At 38.4% G+C, this 23448-nt stretch overlaps 1 protein-coding gene across 1 annotated transcript in view; it reads right to left on the bottom strand.

The window, feature by feature from the left end:
* Ccdc73 (coiled-coil domain containing 73) overlaps window positions 1-23448 on the bottom strand; it is a 124673-nt gene that overhangs the window by 64222 nt on the left and 37003 nt on the right. The window contains exons 3-6 of the mRNA XM_042275845.2: window positions 20043-20114; window positions 8331-8402; window positions 3817-3852; window positions 2146-2220 (exon numbers count right to left, since the gene is read on the bottom strand). Of these exons, the coding sequence (XP_042131779.2) occupies window positions 2146-2220; window positions 3817-3852; window positions 8331-8402; window positions 20043-20114 (255 nt within the window). The remainder of the gene's footprint in view (window positions 1-2145; window positions 2221-3816; window positions 3853-8330; window positions 8403-20042; window positions 20115-23448) is intronic.

Below are 23448 nucleotides of genomic sequence, written 5' to 3'. Positions count from 1 at the left end.
TTCTATGAGACTGAGAACAAGTTAATGGCAAAAGCCGTAGTTTCTTAGTCTGTATGTTTGCAGAAAATAAGTAATTTACATGTAGCAAATATTCAGTTAATGCTAGAATTTTGTTTTGTTTTTTCAGACAGTCTCAATGTTTTGTCAGTGTTAGATTGGTATAAGCTTGCTGTAAAAACAAAAAATTACACAGATAAAGGTATGTGCTCCTTATGTCACAGTAACACTGAACCCAAGAAACCCATCATTAGCAATTTTATATTTGATCTTCTAATTTGCTCTTTGTAAATAATGCTATCTATATGGCAATACTTTGAAATCATGAAAACATCTTCTGCAATAATCTTCCCATTTTAATTTCATTTTATTTTTTGTAGACTTAAGGAAGAAATCTTTCCCCTTTTCTGCTCACTGCTGTATCTGTCCCACTAAGAAAAGTGCTTGGTACACAGCAGACTTTCTATGAGCATGTACTGAATAAATTACCAGTATGAGACTGAACAATTTAAGGCAAAAGCTATAATTTCTTAGTCTTTAAATTTACAGAAAAATCAGGACTTCACATGTGTAGGGGGAAAGGGCCAGCCAAAGAAACACACCCTGACCCTGAAACCAGAGCCAATGGAAGAAATACACTTCGACCCTGAAACCAGAGCCAAGGAAACACACTCCGCCCCTGACCTGAGGTTTTCTGCCTCAGCACAAAAACCAATCAATCCCTGAGCACAACATCCAGCCAATCTCTGAGCTTGCCCATGCTTGGGGATTGAAATCCGACCATTCCTACTCTGAAATTCTTCATCCTGGAAAAACTTCGCCCCTAAAAAGCTCTGTGCCTGTTCAGTTAGGAGCTGCCTTTTTCACCCTGGCAGAGGCAGCAATCTCCTGGATTCCTCCCTCCCATAAATCTCTTGAATGAGTTTTGGGTGAAGACCTTCTTTCCACAGAGTGGAGCAGGACAGAGAAGTACAACGTTCGCCAGAACAGGAGCAAACAGCTATACTTTTGTGGGGGGGGGGGGGTTCCCCCTTAGCGGAGCGGAGAAATAACAACTTTCCCTAAAGCACAGAAGCAACGTTCATCTCTGAGGGGAAATTCCCTCAGCAGAGTGGAGCAGAGCTGAGCTGTAACGGCTCTCTGGGAGAGGAGCAGGATTGGTACATTCCTTTGAGGAAACCATCCCCACAAGAACAGTGCTGTAAGTATAACCTGGCTTCCGACAGTCAGGATACCTTTCTCTTCAGAGCTGTAACACTTACAACATGTAGCAAATATTCAGTTAATGCTAGAATTTTGCTTGGTTTTGTTTTTTGAGACAGGGTCTCTCCATTATGTAGCTACAGCTGTCCTAAAACTCACTATGTAGATTAAACTGGCCTCAAACTCAGAGATCTGTCTTACTCTGTCTCCCAAGTGCTAGAATATTAATTTTTAAAGACCACAGATAAATTGTAACATATAGGCCATACTTGTTTTCCTCACACATGAAATATTAAAAACTACAGCTATTTACCTATTGTGGCCGTTTGAATAAGAATGGCCCCCATAGGCTCAAATGCTTAGTCACCAGTGGGTGGCACTATTTGAGAAAGATTAGGAGGTGTGGCCTTGTGACAGCAGATGTGGCTTTGTTGGAGGAAGTGTGTCACTGGGAGTGTGGGCTTTCCCAAGCCAGACTCAGTCTCACTCTCTCTGCCTTTGCATCAGGATGCAGAACCCTCAGCTACTTCTCCAACACCATGTCTGCTTGTGTACTACCATGCTCTCCACCATGATGGTAATGGACTGACCTCTAACAGGTAAGCAAACCTCCAATTAAACAATTTCATTTACAAGAGCTGCCTTGATCATGGGGTCCCTTCACAGGAATAAAACAGCAACTAGGACACCTATATTAAAGCAATAAATAATGAAGGCTACTTTAATACACATATACTATAGGTATATGTGTATTCTACTTAATACATGTATATACTATTTAATATACTATAATATTTATCAAACAAAAATACAAATTTCAAATTATTATATTATATAAAATTATAATGTAATATAAATATTATTAGCTTTGCTAGCAATGTTGAATGGTATTTTATTGACACAATGCTAATAGAAAATTGATTTTTAAATAGTAAGTTACTTTACCTGCAATGTTTTTAATGTTTCCTTCAATCCTTCAATTTCTTTTTCTTTGATTTCTGAAGCAAGTTTGTATTTTCCCTTTAAGAAAAAAAATCACACTTCAATATTTTATTTTTAGTGTAAATATAAAAGGAGAAAATAGAACTCAAGAACCAAAACGTGTATTTTAAACCTAATATTTCACAGACTTTAAACATACGTTTATATGACAGAGTATACTTCTAATAGCCTTTAAACATCAAAACACTGCAATAACCTTTATATAATTATAATTATCATAAAATAAGATATTCTAACTATGGTAACTCTATAAGAAAACTTCTAAGCCGGGCGTTGGTGGTGCACGCCTTTAATCCCAGCACTCGGGAGGCAGAGCCAGGCGGATCTCTGTGAGTTTGAGGCCAGCCTGGGCTACCAAGTGAGCTCCAGGAAAGGCGCAAAGCTACACAGAGAAACCCTGTCTCGAAAAACCAAAAAAAAAAAAAAAAAAAAAAAAAGAAAACTTCTAAGAGAACTTATAGACACTATATAATTATTAAATTCTTACATAGAATACACAATAATCTCTCAGAGTTTACAAGGAAGTGAGTCTAAGAGCCCCTATATAAATACCAAAATCTAAGGATGCCCAACCTGTTTATATAAAATGGAATAGTGTTTGCACATAACCCATGCATGTTTTCTTACATACTTCAAATTATTTCCAGATTACTTATAATACTTAATACAATATAAATTCTATATAAATAGTTGTTGTAAAACACTGGTTATGAAATGATATCATGAATAAAATCTATGTATCCAGCACAGAAACAGTTTTTCTTAACTAGTATTTTTAGTTAGTGTCAAGTTGAACCAGGGGTACAAAAAACTATGAATGCAGAAGGGCAAATATATTCTAATTAATAAGGTATAGGTATATTTATATAATAAATATAAAGATAAGGGAGAATTTTCCTTAAAAGCCTCTTGCTTAAGAGTATGTGTATAAATTAATATTGTAAATTCTATGTCCACTGGCATAAATGGCATAATACAGGTCAACTGTTAGCATAAGAAAATATTTAGTGCCAGGTAAGTTTCTTGATTTGTCAGAAGTCACGTCTCCTCTCTCAATTAGCTGGCAACCAGATACAAGTCATCTCAAGAGTTTTACATTTAAACCAGGTGCTCACACTGAAAAGGCACTAGAGCAGTTCTCAACCTTCCTAATGCTGTGATCCTTTAATATAGCTCCATATGTTGTGGTGAGTCCCAACCACAAAACTATTTTTGTTGCTACTTGATAACTGTAGGTTTACTACTGTTAGGAATCATAGTGTAAATATCTGATATGTATGACATCTGATATGTGATCCCCAAAGAAGTTCTGACCCACAGAGCATGGGATGACTTGTAGAAGGAAGTACTGCAGCAGAAGGAACACATGTTAACTTAGGAGCTGGAGAAGCCTGAATTCTAGCCCCAGTTTTACCATGGAAAGTCATCCCATATGTTAGGCCTGAATATTCTCAATCATAAAATCACAAAGGTCAAGTAACATGATGACCTCAGGTTCTTTCTGTTTGTAAGATTTTAATCAACCAACATTCTCCCTTATTTAACTGACACTCATTTCTATTATAGTGAACAGTGATAAGTTCATCTAACTATATTTTACAAATTAATAATTACCTTTTCTTCTTCCAAGGCATACATCTTCATTTGTAGCTGTTAAGTTTTAAAATTAAAATACAGGTAAGTAAACTAGTGATTTCTGCTGATCAGGAAGAATATGAAAGGATTCTATATTTCTATATTGAATTTATACAACTTGAACTTGTTCTCACATTCAGAAAATATAAATATATGAAAGAAAAGGAAAGGCAATCACTAAAGCACATAAATAACTAAATCATATTTAAATACCAATAATTCCTTTGAAGTTTGGTTTAACCCTCCAGAAATCTTAAATGTCTGAATATTTACTATCTACTTTTAAGCAATAGCATGTATCATTTTCTAAAGGTATAATTTTATGAAATCATAGCATTTTTATTTGCATGAGCAGTACTTATATCCTGACTTTGCTTAAATACATATGATAATGAAATAAAAATGACCTTTATTATTTTAAAAATGTCACTTTAAAACAGCAAGATGAAAGTGAATATGCGAATGGAAAAAATAAATTATTCTAAGCAGCACTAAGGACTTTAGCAAAATTGTCAATATTTCTTCTTTGAGATGTCTCTATTTTCCACACTCATTTACATTCAATAGTTCTTTTCTTAAAAATAAACACAGAACCAGCTCTGTTTTGTTATCCCATTCAGAGAAGAGTGTATACAAGCTACTTGCCAAACAGAACTATCAGGACAGTTTGGAAGTAATGGTCTTGGTGAATTATACATAAGGAAGCTCTGGGCATGTAGATCTGACAATGAAGAGCCTGAATCATGTGCTGATGAAAATGATCTTTATGCAGTATCCAACACTGACATTCCTGACAGAATAGATGAAGAAGTTCCAGCTTCTCCTCTCAAAGCTCACTCTACATCAATTCCATTCAGATCCTGCAATTTCCATTCAAATATTCAAAATGACTCAAGCCACACTGAAGGGAATCAACCAAGATCCAAAGCATGTAGACAGTATTTCACCCACCCTTCAAAATTTGCAGGGAATCCAAGATTCAGTGTTGGACAAACATATAAGAAATTTGGAGGAGTTAAGGAGATGCTCAGACCGCTTTAGAATTAATGTGGTTCATACTGATGAAAAAATGTGCAAATGTAAAATATGTGGAAAGTTGTTTTCTACGTTATCAGTACTTTAGGAGCATTATAAAATCCATATGACAAAAGAATCATACAAATGTCCAGAGAATGACATGTTCCTTTCACATGCATCAAAATATAGAGGTCATTGCAAAATTCACACTGAAGAGAAAGATTTCAACTGTACAGAATATGGCAAATCCTTTACCCATAGGTTTTCTCTTCATCTTCCTCAGAGAACCAATACAAGAGAAAAATCTTTCATACGTGAAGCATGTGGCAAGTCTTTTACTCAGAGTTCAACATTTCTTATTCATCAGAGGATCCATACTAGAGAGAAACCTGACAAATGTGATGTATGTGGAAAGTCCTTTATTGTAGGCTCAAAACTTAAAGCTCATCAAAGAATACACATTGGAGAAAAACCTTACAAACGTGATGTATGTGGAAAGTCCTCTATTGTAGGCTCAAATCTTAAAGTTCACCAAAGAATACACATTGGAGAAAAATCTTAAAAATGTAATATATGGTCGGGTGGTGGTGGTGCATGCCTTTAATCTCAGCACTTGGGAGGCAGAGCCAGGAGGATGGATCTCTGTGGGTTCGAGGCCAGCCTAGGCTACCAAGTGAGTACCAGGAAAGGCGCAAAGCTACACAGAAAAACCCTGTCTCAAAAACAAAAACAAAAAAAAAAATGTAATATATGTAGAAAGTCCTTTACTTGTAGCTCAACACTTAAAGGTCATAAAAGAATACATACTGGAGAGAAACCTTATAGATGTAAAGAATGTGGCAAGTCATTTAACAATGCATCAAATTTTCAAGCTCATCAGAGGATCCACACTGGAGATAAACCTTACAAATGTGATGTATGTGGAAAGTCCTTTATTGTAGGCTCAAAACTTAAAGTTCATCAAAGAATACACATTGGAGAGAAACCTTACAAAAGTAAAGAATGTGGGAAGTCCTTTAGGCAGATCTCACATCTACAAAGACATCACAAATTCCACACAGGAGAGAAACTTTACAGATGAAAAGAATGTGGCAAATCCTTTACTAGGGACTCAAGACTTCAAGTTCAGCAAAGAATCCATTGTGGAGAAGGAAGTTAAAAATATACAGATTGTGACAAGTCCTTTGCCCATGATTCACATGTTCAAGGCCACTAAAGACCCATTGAATGCAGAACCCTTAAAATTGTAGTGAATGTGTTATGTATTATGTCCTTTTCCCATGGATCATCTCTGCAAAACCTCACTAAGACCATACATTAGAGAAAGTTTACAAATACAAAGCATGTGGGAAAACCTTATCTGGGTTCTTAAACCTTAAAAATTATCACATAATCCATACTAGAGAGAACCTGTACAATATTAAGAATGTGGCAAGTGTTATGGAGTCCTCAGATATTCAAGCCTAACAGAATATCACTAATGGGAAGAAACTTAACAAATGTACAGAATTTTAAAAAATTCTTTACAAGAAGCTCAAAACTTAGAACATGTCAGAAAATTCATGAAAGAAACAAATTCAACGGGTAATTATTGCCCCAGTATTCATACAATAAAAGGCTTTTTTATAATATGCATAGTGGAAGGAAACCTTTAGCAAATGTTCAAACCTTACTCATTGTCAGATGAGTGACATCAGAAAGCCCTATGCTTGGTGTGATTTTAGAGATATTTTACCAAGAAATAAGTTTTATGTTCACAAAAAAGTTCCTTTGAAAACCATCTACATATATAGCAATATATCAAACAGAATTACACAGAAGTCATGTATTTAAATGATGTAGAATTAATTTGACAATAGAGGAAAGTAATAATAATTTAAAATGTTAAGGGAAAGTTTACTAATAGCCAAATTAAGTCAAAATCACTTCATAATTTTTTGTATATTTATGGGACAAGATATTGAGCTTAGAATGATATGGCTTTTGTATAAATATCACTGTTTTGCTAATATTTGAGATTTTATCAAATAAAATAGAGATGGTTTTGAACCCCAAAAATAAATAAATAAAAATAGACAAACAAATAAACAAACAAACACAGGGCTGTGAATGCAGCACAATGATACAGAACTTTCCAACCATGTGAAAGGCACTGTATTACAGCTCTAGCACTATAAAACAACAAACGTGAGAATCTGAAGATGTCTCCTGTGTCCTGTAGTATCAGGACGTTCTTATGTGCTCACTCTCTTGTGATGGCAAAGACACAGACTTCTGCAGTCTACAGATCACTGTGTTACACATGGGGCTTCTGCTTCCTTACCCTTCAATTAAAACTCTTAGAGCTTTGGTTAGACTGATTTCAAATTAAAGGGAAGCTGGTCTTGTTTAAACCAATTCATCCCAATGTAAATTATCACTAACCTTAACTAACTATGATGACAGGTACACAGGTTTATTTCTTTGTGTTTCTTTTTCTCCACACATACTTGTATAGAAATAAAGACAAAAAAGAGGGAAGAAAAAATGAGGACAGTGGATATAAACAAAAAATTCTACAGGATATTGTATCTGAACATATTTTCCTAAGCTAATATTTTCCTTTTTGTTGTTGTTGTTTTACAGGAAGTCTTTATTTCTCACTAAGAATAATTAACACTAATGAAAATCTAAGCTAATATTTTCTAGGGAGCAGAGATGACTCTGAGAAAGTCAGATGATGGAATTTAAATTAATGAAGGTATAGCTTTTGTTTCTCTAAAATATTTTAGTTTTATTTTCTTTATTTTTCAATTACTGATGGCTGCTATTCACAGAGGCTTCAGCAGATAACAAATCAGGATCACCTCTCCTCTCCTTCACATCTTCTTTCTTTGGGCTTTTTGTTATGGTTTGGGTTTTTTTTGTTTGTTTGTTTGGGTTTTTTGTTGTTGTTGTTTGTTTTTAGACAAAGTCTATGTATCTCTATTCCAGCTAGCCTGGAACTTGAAATATAGACCAGGCTGGCCTTAAACTCACAGATATCCATCTGAACTCACAGAAATCCATCTGCTTCTGTCTCCAGAGTGCTGGGATTAAAGACATATGCCATCATGCCTGGTTTCACATCTTCCTCTTAACCTTTTTATTTTCTGGAGAGTTGACCATGAACCATGCATGGTTCAACAGACTGACTCCAGTAAAGATGCAGTATGGGAAAGGTAAGACAATAACATACTTTTACAAAAGAAAGAGGGTGAATGAGCACATATCAAAATTATTTAGGACAGGACAGATGCATCTACATCACCAAGAAAACATTTTTTTCCAAACTTCTCTACACTAGCATGAGTTATAAGTAAAAATTTTATTTCCTAGTTTCCATAACATTGTCACTTTTGTTTTCTGTGTGTGCAGAGAATAGTTTGTCATAATACTCACTAAAGAGAGAAACAATATACAATTTTCAATTGCAGTTAGTCTATCATAAAAGTCACCTGATTCTTAAAAACTCCCATTGCTTCTTTATGTTCCTTTATTAATGCCTCCTTTTGATTCCGAAGAGTCTCCTGTTTTTAAAATTATGAGAAAAGAAAAAAAAATTATGAGAAGTTAAAACAAAGTTTAGTAAGTTTTCTTACTTTAAAACTCAATTAGGTTTACAATGAAAATAAGTGAAACATGGACAGCTGGGGAGATGGCTCAGAGGTTAAGAACACTTGCTGTTCTTACAGAGGACCCAGCTCGGCATCCATATGGCAGCTCAAATCATTGCTAACTCCATTTCCAGGGAATTGGATGCTCTCTTCTGACTTCTGTGGGCACCAGGCACGCACATGATATACATATATATGTAGCAGGATTCTTAAAGGTACTTATTAATAAGTAGATCAGAGAGACAGAACTTATTAATAAGTAGATCAGAGAGACAGAACAAGCCACAGCTATCTCACCTTGCCAATTCCTCAGCTGGTCCTATTTCCTCAGACTGGAAGCTTCTGTGTCCTCATCCCAATGGCTCTCACCTGAACTGCTGCTTCAATGCTTGAATGCTTAACCAGCCAAAAGCTTAACCAGCTAAATGCTTAACCAGCCAAAGCTTAACCAGCCAAATGCTTAACCAGCCAAAAGCTTCTAGTTTCTGGTCCTCACGCCTTATATATCTTTCTCTTTCTACCACCACTCCCTGGGATTAAAGGCTGGCTTTCTGGGATTAAAGGCGTGTGTCACCATGCTTGGCTATTTCCAATGTGGCCTTGAACTCACAGAGATCCAGAGGGATTTCTATCTCTGGAATGCTAGGATTAAAGGTGTGAGTGCCACCATTTTCTAGCCTTTGTATTTAGTGGCTGTCTGTTCTCTGACCCCAGATAAATTTATTAGAGTACACAATACCACCACATATATACATGAAGACAAAGCACTTGTATAATAAAATAATCAATATGAAAATATTTTAAAGTACATTTATTTCTATTTGTTCTCTTGAAATATGATTTTAACCAATTTAATTATCTTTTTGTAATAGAATTATACATAAATTTTGCTTTCATTTGCTTCTTCATAATAAAAATACATTGCTTTTTAAAGTTTTAGACTCTAGACACAGCTGCCTTTGAAGCTTTCTTCAGTGCCAAGTCAGACATGGTGAGGCACACCTGTTGTCACAGCACATGGGAGGTAAAGATTAGGAATTCAAGGCCCACCACGGTGACACAGATTGTTCGAGGTTAGTCTAAGGTGTTATGAAAGAAAAAAAGAAAGGGAGGGAGGGAGGGAGGAGGAAGGGAGGAAGGAATTCTAACTTATTTAATTAAAATTAACAAACGACCCTAGTACACAAGAAGAATTGTAGTCTTGGAGTTGGGATTTCCAGAGGAGCCAATTTTATTATCTAAGTGTATATGTTCAATGACATTTATTTCTTTAAGGTGACCAAACTATTTTTCGTAAAACCAAAGCACAGCAAAGAATTTCACTCGCAACTTTGTGTGTGTTGTAAGTGCAAGCCTGCACTGCCACAAAGGCGAGGGTGGAGGTGACGACAACTCAGGGGTTGGTTCACCTTGTCTGAGACAGGTTCTGACCCCCTGCTTTGTGCTCAGGCTAACTGGCCAGCGTGTTCCTAGGGCTGCCGCATCTCACTGGAGGAGCGAGCACTGGGATTACGGGCACACACTACCTCATCTGGCTTTACACGGGTTCTGAGAACAAACTCAGTCCTCACGCTTGTGTAGCAAGCACTTTACCCACCAGGCCATTTCCCCAATCCCTAGGCATTTTTTATCGCACTTATATGATTCAATTTCTCACCTCTCCCCTTTTTCGAGAGAAAGCTATGTCTGATTCTTTAGGCTAAATATTTAATGTTAAGTGTTTTCTATTTTATTTATTTCAAAGTTAAGGAGCTAGCTACAGAGATGGCTCAATGGTTAAGAACACTGCTGCTCTTCTAGAGTTCAGTTCCCAGCACTTACATCCACTGCCTGTAACTTCAGGATTCAACGTCCTCTTTTGGCCTCTATGGGCAGCTGCACATATGGGACACGGACACACACACACACACACACACACACACACACACACACACACACAAAAAAAAACTTTTTTTGTTTGGTTTTGATTTTTAAGACAAGGTCTCACTATGTAGCTCTGACTGTCCTGGAACTCACTCTGATCTGTAGATCAGAACTCAAAGAGATTCACTCACCTCTGCCTCTCAAATGCTGGGATTAAAGTCCTGAGCCACTATGCCCAGCCCCACACACATTTTTTTAATTAATCATTCTTGTTATTTTTTTTAAATAGGCCTGAAAGGGAGGAGAAGAAATAAGTGGGCTAGAGATGGCAACAGTTAAGAGCACTGGCTGCTCTTCCAGAGCTCTTGAGTTCAATTCCCAGCAACCACATGGTGACTCACAACCATCTATAATAGGATCTAATGACCTCTTCTAGCATGCATAAAACAAAAATGACTAAAAGTATTTGCACACATTTTTAAAAAAAAAAAAGGAAAAAAGTTGGCCTCCTTGGTACACAGCTCGGTGGACTCAGAGGTAGAATGCCTGCCAAGCATGCATGAGACCTTAGGTTCAATCCCAGCACTGAGAAGAACAGAAAAGAAGCCAGGCAGTGGTGCTACATACCTTTAACCCCAGCACCCTGGAAGCAGAGCAAACTACATCATACTCATTTAGCAAAACGTTAGTAATAGTTTCCCTGCTGGAGCCTACATCTTTCCTGGCCACAAGTTTTCACCCTGGCATACAGTACTAAATGTGTGCCCCTTCCTGTGAAACAGACCTTAAATACAATCAAAATTGTTTACATCCATAATGATTGTACCACTATTGTACCAGTCAGTGGGCACATCTTGCCTGTCATGTTGCTAGGGTAGCACACAAGACTCACAACTGACTGTTAAACAATTCTCTCCAGCAGTCTGCACGGTGTCTTCTGATACTACAAAAGCAGGGAAGGAGCTGCCCTTCCTCTCTCAGCTTTATTTCCCCGTGTTCTGCAACCCAAGAATGCAGTATGTTCAGAAGTACTTTTACCATGTAGTTGGCACAGAGCCAACAGCAGTTGCAAGAGCTGCCTTGTTTGTGGGGTATCATGGGCCTCCCTGGCTAACAAAATCTTATGGTCTAAGTAACCTTTTCCAAAACACACAATGTACCTTCTGCATTTAAACTCCCTAGCTGATATTTTCACATCTAAAGGCACACACTCCTGTAAGATTTTCTCAGTCACCTGGTTGAGTTGCAAGTGTACCTTACCCAACCATAAAACTCCCAGGACCTCACAGCTATGCCCTGTTGTAGCAGGAATCTTAAAAGTTCTTATTAATAAAAACGAACCCAGGGCCAGGTATTGGGGTGAACACTGGAAGATCAGAGAAACAGAACAAGCCACAGCCACCTCACCTTGCCAATTCCTCAGCTGATCCTGTTTCCTCAGACTGAAGCCTCTGAGTCCTTATCCGAATGGGTCTCAGCTGAACTGCTGCTCGAAAGCCTAAAAGCTTAACCAGCTTATCCAGGCTAGTTCCTGGTCTTCACCCCTTATATACCTTTTTGTTCCCTGCCATCACTTCCTGGGATTAAAGGCATGAGTCACCATGCCTGACTGTTTCCAGTGTGGCTTTAAACTCACAGAGATCCAAATGTATCTCTGCCTCCCAAGTGATAGGATTAAAGGCGTGTGTGCCACCATTTTCTGGCCTTTATATCTAGTGGCTGTTCTGTTCTCTGATCCCAGATAAGTTTATTAGGGTGCACAATATTTGGGGGAACACAATATCACCACACCCTGTACCATGTGCACACACTGACTTCCCATCCTTGCTCCTTCAGGTGTACCTGCACACATTTAAGCAGCTTTTCTAAATCTGTAAGCTATTCAAAGGGGTTAGCAATATATACTGAGCCCTCTTCATAGAGGGCAAGCTGGGTCTATGAAGCCCTAATCGTTTTTTGCTTGCACTGTTCTTTCATTTGTTTCTGTTGTTGTTGTTGTTGTGACCCGTGTAGCGGATGAACTGTTGTTGTTTGGGCTTAAAAGCCTTCCATGGGTTTAAAAGCACCAAATTTGGTTTCTTGTTTTTTTTTTCCCTAGATACTTTGTCTTGATACAAATCTTGTCTCTGTTTTTTTAATTTTTTTAATTCTCATCCCTCTTGATCACTTCTGTACTTTACAAATCCAAATTATATGCCAACCTAAGCTACACAGATCCACCAGAGCCTCTTTAACCTCCTCCAACTCACCATGGAGTCTAGCAAGATCACCAACACCCACACACACCCATGTTAGCACCAAGGTTCCTCCATCTCAACTATGAGGAAAACACAGCTAAGCAGCTTGGTGAACTGGGCCTTATGCTTGTTCCCTTGTTCTCATCTTCACCTCACTGTCCAGTTAGGCACTGTTAGATTATTTTAATGGGTTCCAAAATTTTGATGCCATAGGAAGCTACTTAACACAGATATAATCTGTACCTCTTTTCCTTCCTCCTCATCACACCCCATCTTTAAGAAAAGATAAACCAGAACCTCCTTCTCATGGGCACATCAGCGGCTGGCATATGCTCTCCCACCAGTGAACCAACTCTTGTGAGGACCTCACACAGCACAATGGTTCTGATTTCAAGACAGCAACAGCCATGTCATGCCTAGAGGACAGCTTTCCACAACACACACACACACACACACACACACACACACACACACACACACACAGAGAGAGAGAGAGAGAAAAAGACAGAGAGAATATATTCATTCTGCTTTTATATATTATTCATTTTATACTCATACATATACATACATTGGTATTTATCTTATATATGTATATTTAAGGACTTAAATGTAATACAGTTTTAAGTGAAAAATGATTGGCCAAGTGTGGTAGTATTCACACCTTTAATCCTAGCACTCAGAATGCAGAGGCAAGCAGTTCTCAGTGAGTTCCAGGCCAGCCTCGCATACACAGCAAGTTCCAGGCCAGTCAGGGCTACGAGGGACTAAACTTTTTTAAAGACTGTTAGTTCTTGTAATTCAAAGAAGAAATCCTGACAATCTAGTCTCTAAGCAAGGACTATGATGCAAACTGATTGGTTAGGCACTGTAGTAGCATGAATGTAATTGGCCCCCATTAAGCTCATTAGGAGTGGCACTATTAGGAGGTATGGCTTTGTTGGAATAGGTATGCTCTTGTTGGAGGAAGTGTGTCACTGTGGGGGTGGTCTTTGAGGTCTCATATATGCTCAAGCCACACCCAGCGTTCCAGACCATATCCTATTGCCTGCAGATATAGCTCCTTCTCCACCCTCAGAATAGGACTGACTAGACACATACTAATTACATGTCTGCCTGCATGCCACCATGTCCACCATGATGATAATAGACTAAACTGCTGAAAATGTAAGCTACCTCAATTAAATGTTCTCCTTTACAAGAGTTGCCATGGTCATGGTGTCTCTCCACAGCAATAGAAACCCTAACTAAGACAGGTACTCTCCCTAAATCAAATCTAGGTTTAATCTTTGTTGATAGGTAAGTTTTCAAACTGAAGTAGGAAAAATATCAGGCATGCTACCACAGTCTCCACTGAACTCTATGTTATGGTTCCTTAACAGAGGTAAACGAACCAAGATGACAGAATCTATCTTACTCAACAAAGCTTGCCAACTGTCAGGAGAGAAGTGAGTTAACATGATCATCAGGTGTGCTTCTGCAGATAGCCATAATTTCAAAATACTGTAGAAACAAGGAGGGTTTAGATTTAGAATTTCGGCAGGAATCCAAGTTGTAAAGGCAGCCATTCCAATGTTCTAATGCTTCCTGAGGACACATATGCACTAAAAAGGATGACAGAAGGGCCAGAGCAAATGCCCTAGCTAATCATGATACATGATCCTGGGCTCTGTAATACCCCAAAAGCCAAATCTTTTGAGAGATTTGTAAAGGCTATTTTGGAATGCTCACAACTGGCTCCATGCTATAAAGAAAATGTGATAGTAAATTACATAAGGAATCTCTTTCGGGACACTTTCAGGACAAACACTTGGTGGCACCAGAGGACCTTAGTGGGATTTCTTAAAACATTTACATGAGATGACCCATCAGAATAGGACTGACTAGACACGTACTAATTACAGCACTAATACAAGTTTTGCTAAGACTGCTGAAGGCTGTCCTTGCTATACTTCCTGCGTCAGTAGAACCCGCCTGATTAAACTGTCCCTCTTGTAGATCCTTAGCCTCAGTTCCTGTAAACGGCTTCCTAAAATTAACCCTACAATGGATTCTGACTGTGTTCTCATCAGTGCCTACTTCTTCCCAGGATGGACTGAAACTTCTTGCCATGGAGCTCCAGTTCTGAGGGTAAAAAGAATTTCTTGGTGCTGTGTTTCTAAACAGGTTCTCTAGTGACGTTTTACCAGCAATTTTATTAGAAAACCTTGTAAACCCTTGTCATTAATTCAGAAACTCACTGTCTCCATCATCTGTAGTCTTAAGGAAAAACAGAGTCAACAACATGTCAGTGCTATAACACTGTCATGCTCTGTAAAACGAATCTTAAAATGGTCTTATTAATAAAAAACCCAGAGTCTGACAGTGGGGTAAATGCTGAAAGGTCAGACAGACAAAGGAACAAGCCATAGCCACCACTTCTTATCTCACCAACTCCTCAGCCTGAAAAAGCCTCTAGTTCCTGTCTCCTCACGCCTTATACATCTTTCTCCATCACTTCCTGGCATTAAAGATGTGTGTGTTTCCCAAGCAAAGGCTTGAGATCTCAAGTGCTAGGACTAAAGGTGTGTGCCACCACTGTCTGGCTCTGTTTCTCTCCTAGACTGGATCAATCTCATGTAGTCCAGGGTGGCTTTGAACTCACAGAGATCCAGACAGATCTCTGCCTTCCGAGTGCTAGGATTAAAGGTGTGTGCCACCACTGCCTGGCATCTATGTTTAATCTAGTGGCTTATTCTGTTCTCTGATCTTCAGGCAAATTTTATTATGGTACACAATATATCACCAAAATGCTCTCCCACTGCCTCCAACTTCTAAGACTGTGATGTCCACATGCTCTACAGACATTGGCTTTAACCACACAAACTTGTTAGACACTGCCCTATAAAACTGGCTATTTCTCCCCTGATTTGAGGCATTTCCTTACTTCAGACAAACCTAGTAAAGTACTCTAAGGAATACATAAAATGTGTTTAAAAATCATATCAACACTGAATGTTAGCACATTTCTCCTACATGACTTAAAACTCAAAGATATCGTCTGGAAATGACTCCAAAGAAATGAGATATTTGGAAGCCATGTTTGAAAAAAAAATTTATCAGTTACTTTGGTTTTAGCACAATATCTAAACTCCAGCGCATAAATCTTTGGATCTCCTAATTGAACAGATATTAGTTTTTACTCTCCAATACCTAGATTTCTATGCTACCAAGAAATTTAAAACTAGAAAATGCTAAGAAAATTGTAAAAAAAAAAAAATCAGCAAGATAAATATATAATACAGACAGTCTTTATTCCTGGGCCTACAGAGTTAGATCTAGATCTGGAGTCAAGAAACCAGAATCTGCCTGGCACAGTGGTATATGTCTTTAATCCCAGCAGTAAGAGGTAGAGGTAGGTGAATCTCTGTGAGTTCCAGGTCAGCCTGGTCTACAAAGTGAGACTCGGGCTGGGTGGCGGTGGCACACACTTTTAATTCCAGCACTCGGGCAGCACAGCCAGATGGATCTCTGTGAGTTTGAGGCCAGCCTGGTCTACAGAGCGAGTTCGAGGACAAATATCAAAACTATACAGAGAAACCCTGTCTTGAAAAAAAAAAAGTGGGACTCTGTCTTAAAAAAAAAAAAAAAAAGGCTAGAAGAAACTATGACCTGCAGACCATTAGCTGTAAACTAAGAATTGTTTTCACATTTTTAAATAGTTGCAAAGAGAAACCCAAAAAAGGAATAACATACTCACTCATCCACGACTACCCATGGCTGTTAGATAGCTGTCATGGAAGACTATCTGGTCTACAAGTCTGAAATACTTACAGTACGGCTCTATACACAAAAAGCATGTGCACTCCTAATCCAGATCAACAGAGTCACCAACTGCAGTGCTTAAGAGGTTTTTAACCTTTATACATGCCTAACTATTTGATTTCCTCTTTGTTGACAGCCCAGAACCTTAAATGAGTAAATGCACAGTATTTCTTAGATTATATCTCCAATCATTAGCCTCAATATTGCTTTCCGAATTCTTGGCCACCTGCGGGATGAGTCCAACAATGGACTGAAATTGTGATTTGGAGATGGTTTTTGTTCTCTTGGTTTAAATTGGTGCTCTTAGCTACTGATTTAGGATAATCAGTAATAATTATTTTTAACTTGGCATTTTTTCATGTTGGTATGGAATGGATATGGAACTGTTTTATAGATATTGTCCTATCTAATGAACTAACAATCAAAAAAGACAGGAAATATATATAGAATATAAACAGACATCACCAGGATCACTCATACATGCTACTATGACTTCATAAAACAGTGTAGATTTGATTTATACATCCTAAATAATAATAGTCTCCTCTCTGGGTCAAGTTGAAGAAGGGGGTGAGAACTGAGAAATGAACTCACTTGAATAAAAGAACAGAACATTCAAAACTAAGAGGTTCTGAGAACACCAGCACCAATACTAATTTGTTTGTGTCAGAAAACCTGTGCCTAGTAGTTATTTTCATAAGAACATTTAAAAAAATAAGAAAACTGCCAGTGTTTTGGACCAATGCAAAAGCTTTAAGGTACTTGTTTACTTGGGTAAAACACCTAGTTTATAAATAAATAAATAAATACTTCATTCTCAAAACTAGCTTCAAGATCCTCATGTTGCTACCCTGATCTATCTTAAAATATTGCATCACAAATTTTTCAATCCCAATCAGCCCAACTTAAAATTATCCACCTAAAGGCATTTGAGCCTATACAAACCCTCTCTATATTCTCATCCTGATATGCCTCTTTTGAAACCTTGAGATTATAAAATGTTCAAACTACAATGAGTTCTAATAAATACAGCTGTTTTTAACAGGTTGTTTAATGATATTCTAGTCAACACAGCACAGTAATTTTCACACTGCTAACACTGTGGACAGTTTCTTCATTTATACAAGTTTGTAAAGTACTATAGGAATCTGGCCTTATTTTTCTCCCACTGACACCCAGTTTTAATACTATTTATTAAATAATCTATTCTTCCTTGTTGACTTAAAAGCTAATTCTATCATTAATTAAATTACCATATGTATTTGGCTCTGTTTCTGGATTGTAGTATGGTATGTCTACAGAATACATTTTGATATATACAACAAAACTATTTTAACTTTTAAATATTTGTGTGTATATGTATATGCGTATGTGCATACACATGTGTAGAGGTCACAGGCATGTGTAGAGGGAGTGGGAGGATTGAACTCAAGCATTGGACTTGGTAGTAGGTACCTTTACCAGCTGAGCCATCTCACTAGCCCTATTTAATTATTTTATAGCTTTATAATATGTTTAAGGATCAAAGTGCCACTACATCATTCTCCTTTTTCCTCCTATTACTTTCCAGGCTATTCCTCTATGTTTATACAAGTCTTGGAATCAGCCTAAGTACTCCCAAACATGCTCTTGGTATTTTAAAAAGAATTACATTAAACCCCATCCAAGGACTGAGGGATATGGATACAGAGATCCACCACTAGGCCCCAGGTGGAGCTCCGGGAGTCTAATTAGCGAGAAAGAGGAGGGTTTTTATGATCGAGAATTGTTGAGACCAAGGTTGGATAAAGCACAGGGACAAATAGCCAAACAAATGGAAACACATGAACTATGAACCAAAGACTGAGGGGGCCCCCAACTGGATCAGGCCCTCTGAATAAGTGAGACAGTTGATTGGCTTGACCTGTTTGGGAGGGAACTAGGCAGTGGTACTGGGTCCTGTGCTCATTGCATGAGTTGACTGTTTGAAACCTGGGACTTATGCAGGGACGCTTGGCTCAATCTGGGAGGAGGGGACTGGACCTGCCTGGACTGAGTCTACCAGGTTGATCGCAGTCCTCGGGGGAGGATTTGCCCTGGAGGAGGTGGGAATGGGGGGTGGGCTGGGGGGAAGGGGAGGGGGGCAGGAGGGAGAACAAGGGAATCCGTGGCTGATATGTAGAACTGAATGGTATTGTAAAATAAAAGGAAAAAATAAATTTAAAAAAATGAAAAAAAGCAAGTAATAGTTATAAATATTTTACATTGATATGGATTTTTGTATATTGATACAAATTTAAGGTTATTTTGGTTAAAACATACTGCACATACATTAAAAAATTACATTAATTTTTTAATATACTGAATTACTGAATTTTATTTTTTTTAATGTGTTTGAGTTTTTTGTCTGAATGTATGTCTGTAGATCATATACATGCCTAGTACCTGTGGGGGCCAGAAGAGGGCATTGGATCTCCTGGAACTGGAGTTACAAACAGTTGTGAACTACCATGTGGATACTGGGAATTAAACCTGGGTCCTCTAGAAGAGCAGCCAGTGCTCTTAACCAATGGGCCACCTTTCCAGCCTCTCCTATTCTGAATTTAATACTGTTGATTCTTCCTATCTAAAAATCAGATATAGCCAGGCACATCTGAAAATCCCTGTAGTCTCTGCTACTCAGAAAGCTGAGGTAAAAAGATCACCTGAGCCCAGTCATTCAAGACCAAAGTGGACAGCAAGACTTAGTCTCAAACAAACTCAGAAACCAAGCACGACTTATAGTTAAAAATCTATGCAAAGTTCAGTTTTCACTTAGTAGTCACCTGTTTTCTCTTTGTGTGGACAGGACTGTAGGTCTGTCCCTCACATAATCCTGCCCTGGTAACTCCCATATTCTGTACCACCATGTGAGCCAGACTTACCTTAAAATTTCCCATTATTTCTAGTCAGATTTCAACTGTCATTTGAATTGTTAATATGAGACATTACCCCTAAGAAGGAGAAGCATCAACTTAATCTTTGCTCTTTAGGTGTTAACTGTACTTTGATGGAAAGGCATAAGAAGTGTTACCATGAATGCATTAATGGAGATAAGATTGCAAATAAAATCACAACGTATACTTTTTCTGTTTGGTTACGTGATATACCACCCTGCGGAAACATGGGCCTAGCCCTGAGCTTTCACCACTCTCAAAAACACTCATTCCCTATAACATTTGTTAGATGGAAACAGAAGTTTTCAGCAGAATTGTCCTCAGTGTTATATCAGAAAGCTTAAAAATTCTGAAGCCACAAATACCATTGATTTTGGTGGGAATTGTCATGAGCCCATGTTTCAAATGCTATACTACCTCCAAATATATGTATGAAATTTTAAAAACTTGTAATAAATACTAGAATATAAGATTTACTTTATTTTACGTGTATAAATGTTTTGCCTACATGTATGTATATATACCATGTCCAGGTCTGGAACCTACAGAGGCAAGAAAAGGTTATCAGATGCTCTGGAAATGGAGTTATGGATGATTGAGCTCCATCTTGGTGCTGGGAAAGGAACCAGGTCCTCTGCAAGAGTAGCAGGTGGTCTTGGCCACTGAGCATCCCTCCAGCCCCTGGAGTGTGTTTTAAACAGATGCTGAAGATGGTAATCTGAAAGGGGACTACTTACCTTTTGCCATTTCAGTTCTTGTGTCTCTGTAATAATTTTAGCAATCTGCCTTTCATATTGAGTCTCTGCTTCCTAAATTGAAAAGAAAAAGGATGCTATGAAAACTAAAACTTCAGGCATTTAGTTCCAGCAGAAGATTGTGGCCCTATATCAATCAAGTAAATCTAAACTCTGGATAAGGTTGGGCATGGTGGACACACATTAATATCAGCACTTAGGAGGCAGAGGCAGGTGCATCTCTTAGAACATGAGGGTCTTAGTTCAATCCCTAGAATCCATGTAAAGGTAGAAGAAAATAACCTACTTCACAAAGATTTTCTCTGACCATCACACATATGATGTCGCATGAGCACACAAACACATCATCATCGTCATCATCATCATCAAAATTTCCTTAAAGAAAAAATACAGTCTTAATAAAAAGATAATCTTCCCCAGAAGCTTCCCAACATGCATGCCCTATTATCTCATTGCCATAATGGGGTTACATGTAATCTCTAATTAAATTCAGTCACTGACAGGGAAGAGTACTTCATGAATACTACCAATGAGGACTTCTCTGACTCATACCAGTAAGAAGTGAACCCTAAGACACAACCAGGGTTTTTCTAAAATTGAAAGAAGGAAGGAAATACATGCCAACAAATACCAACATTATATGCTACACAAAAAAGCGAAGGTGACATTAGAATCTCTTGCAGTAATATATATCTATAATTAAAACTGACTGGCCAGAGATGGTAATACATGCCAGAGATGGTAAACTCATCTACTCAAAAAGGAGACAGATGAATTTCAAGTTCAAGACCGGTTGAGTAACATTGGGAGACTTATGTAAAAATAAATAAATACACATATGCATTATACACACTATGCATATATTCCTAAAAATAGTTGTGTTAGAATGTAGAAGAGGACTGGAGAGGTCGCTCAGCAGTTAAGAGCACATATTGCTCAGCAGAGGACCTGGGTTTGGTTCCTGGCACCTACACAGTGGCTCACAACTTACTCTAATTCCAGGGGATCAGACATCCTCTTCTGAACTTCAAGAGCACCAAGTAAAACACTCAAAAACATAAAATAAATAAATCCTTTAAAATATTTTTTTAATGTTGAAGGTACTGCTTTCACCATGTCAATGTGGTTACACTATTTTTTAGTAGGAAAGTAGATTGTAAGATTTTTACCATGATAGTGTTCTCAGTTTTATGTATATATTGATTGATCCAGGAGATAATTTTTTAAGACAGGTACTCTTCCTATTTTAGCTGAAGAAACTGAGGTAGCAAAGGGATAGTTTATAGATGTCCTAGTTTGCTTTCTGATGTTGTGATAAACACCCTAACCAAAGCAACTTGAGAAGGTTTATCTCAGTTCACAGTTTATATTCCAGCATCAAGAGAAGCCAAGGAAGCAACTCAAGGCAGGAACCTGGAGGCAGGCACTGAAGCACAGACCATGAAGGACCATGGCTTACTGGCTTGCTTAGCTTGCTTTCTTATTTCTTAGTCCAAGACCACCTTCCCATCAGTAACAGTACCCACAGTGGGCTGGATACTGCCAAATCAATCATCAAGAAAATGCCGATAGACATGCCCACAGGCCATCTGGTAGGGGAAATTCCTTTCTCCTTCCCTCTTCCCTCTTCCCAGGCAGCTCTAGCTTGTGTCAACCTTATCAAACACTAACCACAGGGAGGAAGGGGTATACTTGCCTTGCAGGTTGCAGTCTACCATCAAGGAAAGTCAGGGCAGGAGCTCAGGCAGACACTGAAGCAGAGACCATGGAGCAGTGCTGCTGCCTACTGGTTTGCCTCACGACCATTTTTATTCAGTCCAGGCCCACAGACCCAAGAATGGCAGCTCACAGTACAGCAAACCCTCTTACATCAGTTAGCATTTAAGAAAATATTTCACAGACATGGTCACAGGCCAGTCTGATCTGTCTGGGCAATTTGTTGAGGTTCCCTCTTCCTAAGTGACTCTAGGTTTGTGTCAGGCTGACAGTCAAAGTTAGTCATGCCACCCAACATTACACAGCAGGCCCACTGGGAGCCAGCGTTTTATTTGCTTGTTTATATTTGAGGTAAGATCTTGTTATACTGCCCAGGTTTGTCTGGAACTCCCAGCTCAACCACCCAAGTAACTGATACGATGGGCATTGTTAACACTAGAGCTTGTATTTGATCCCAAATTAGAGTAAGCTGTGAGTCACCGTGTGCTGTGGGATGATTTGTATGTCAAATGCTCTGATTGGTCAATAAATAAACCACTGAATGGCCAGTGGCTAGGCAGGAAGTATAGGCAGGACTAACAGAGAGGAGAAAAGAAAGAACAGGAAGGAGGAAGGAGTCACTGCCAGCCACCACCATAACAAGTAGCATGTGAAGACGCCAGTAAGCCACGAGCCACGTGGCAAGGTATAGATTTATAGAAATGGGTTAATTTAAGATATAAGAACAGTTAGCAAGAAGCCTGCCACGGCCATACAGTTTGTAAGCAATATAAGTCTCCATGTGTTTACTTGGTTGGGTCTGAGCGGCTGTGGGACTGGCAGGTGACAAAGATTTGTCCTGACTGTGGGCAAGGCAGGAAAACTCTAGCTATAACTGTGTAGGTGTCAGAACCAAACCCAGGTCCTCTGCTGAGCAATATGTGCTCTTAACTGCTGAGCCACCTCTCCAGTCCTCTTCTACATTTTCACACCACTGTTTTTAGAAGAAATGAACACATATTGTGTATAATGCATATGTTTGTATTTATTTATTTTAGATAAGTCTGTCTCCAAAGTCTCTTAAATATGAATTATATATCTTTAAGAGATTGGGGCTGGAGAGATGGCTCAGAGGTTAAGAGCACTGGCAGCTCTTCCAGAGGTCCTGAGTTCAATCCCCAGCAACCAAATAGTGGCTCACAACCATCTATAATGAGATCTGGCGCCCTCTTCTGGCCTGCAGGTATACATGCAGGCAGTACACTATACATAATAAATAAATCTTAAAAAGAGAAAGAGAGAGATTGTGGATATGATAAGACATAGGGATTGCTATAATACGCTGCTTCAAAAATTATTCATACTCTTTATAGCTCACACAAGTTGGAAAATCCGTTACCAGGGTCAGTGAGATGGGACAGTGGGTAAAGGTACTTTCAGCACAAGTGTAGTGACCCTATGACCCACATGACAGAAGGGGAAATCAGACTACCAAAAGTTGATCTCTGACTTCTTGACACATGTCATGACAAGTTTGAGTCCACCAATACATCATACACACACACACACACACACACACACACACACACACACACACATTTTTAAAACCTTTTGCCTATATGTAAGTACATTCTGATTTTAGTAGAACATTTTTCAAATAAAAATTAGAAATAGTTGTATGAAAAAAACATAA

This window comes from Peromyscus maniculatus, chromosome 4 (assembly GCF_049852395.1).
Source record: "Peromyscus maniculatus bairdii isolate BWxNUB_F1_BW_parent chromosome 4, HU_Pman_BW_mat_3.1, whole genome shotgun sequence".
Lineage (NCBI taxonomy): Eukaryota > Metazoa > Chordata > Mammalia > Rodentia > Cricetidae > Peromyscus > Peromyscus maniculatus.
Note: the sequence above shows the minus strand (reverse complement) of the source record. Positions and strands in the feature narration are given on the sequence as shown.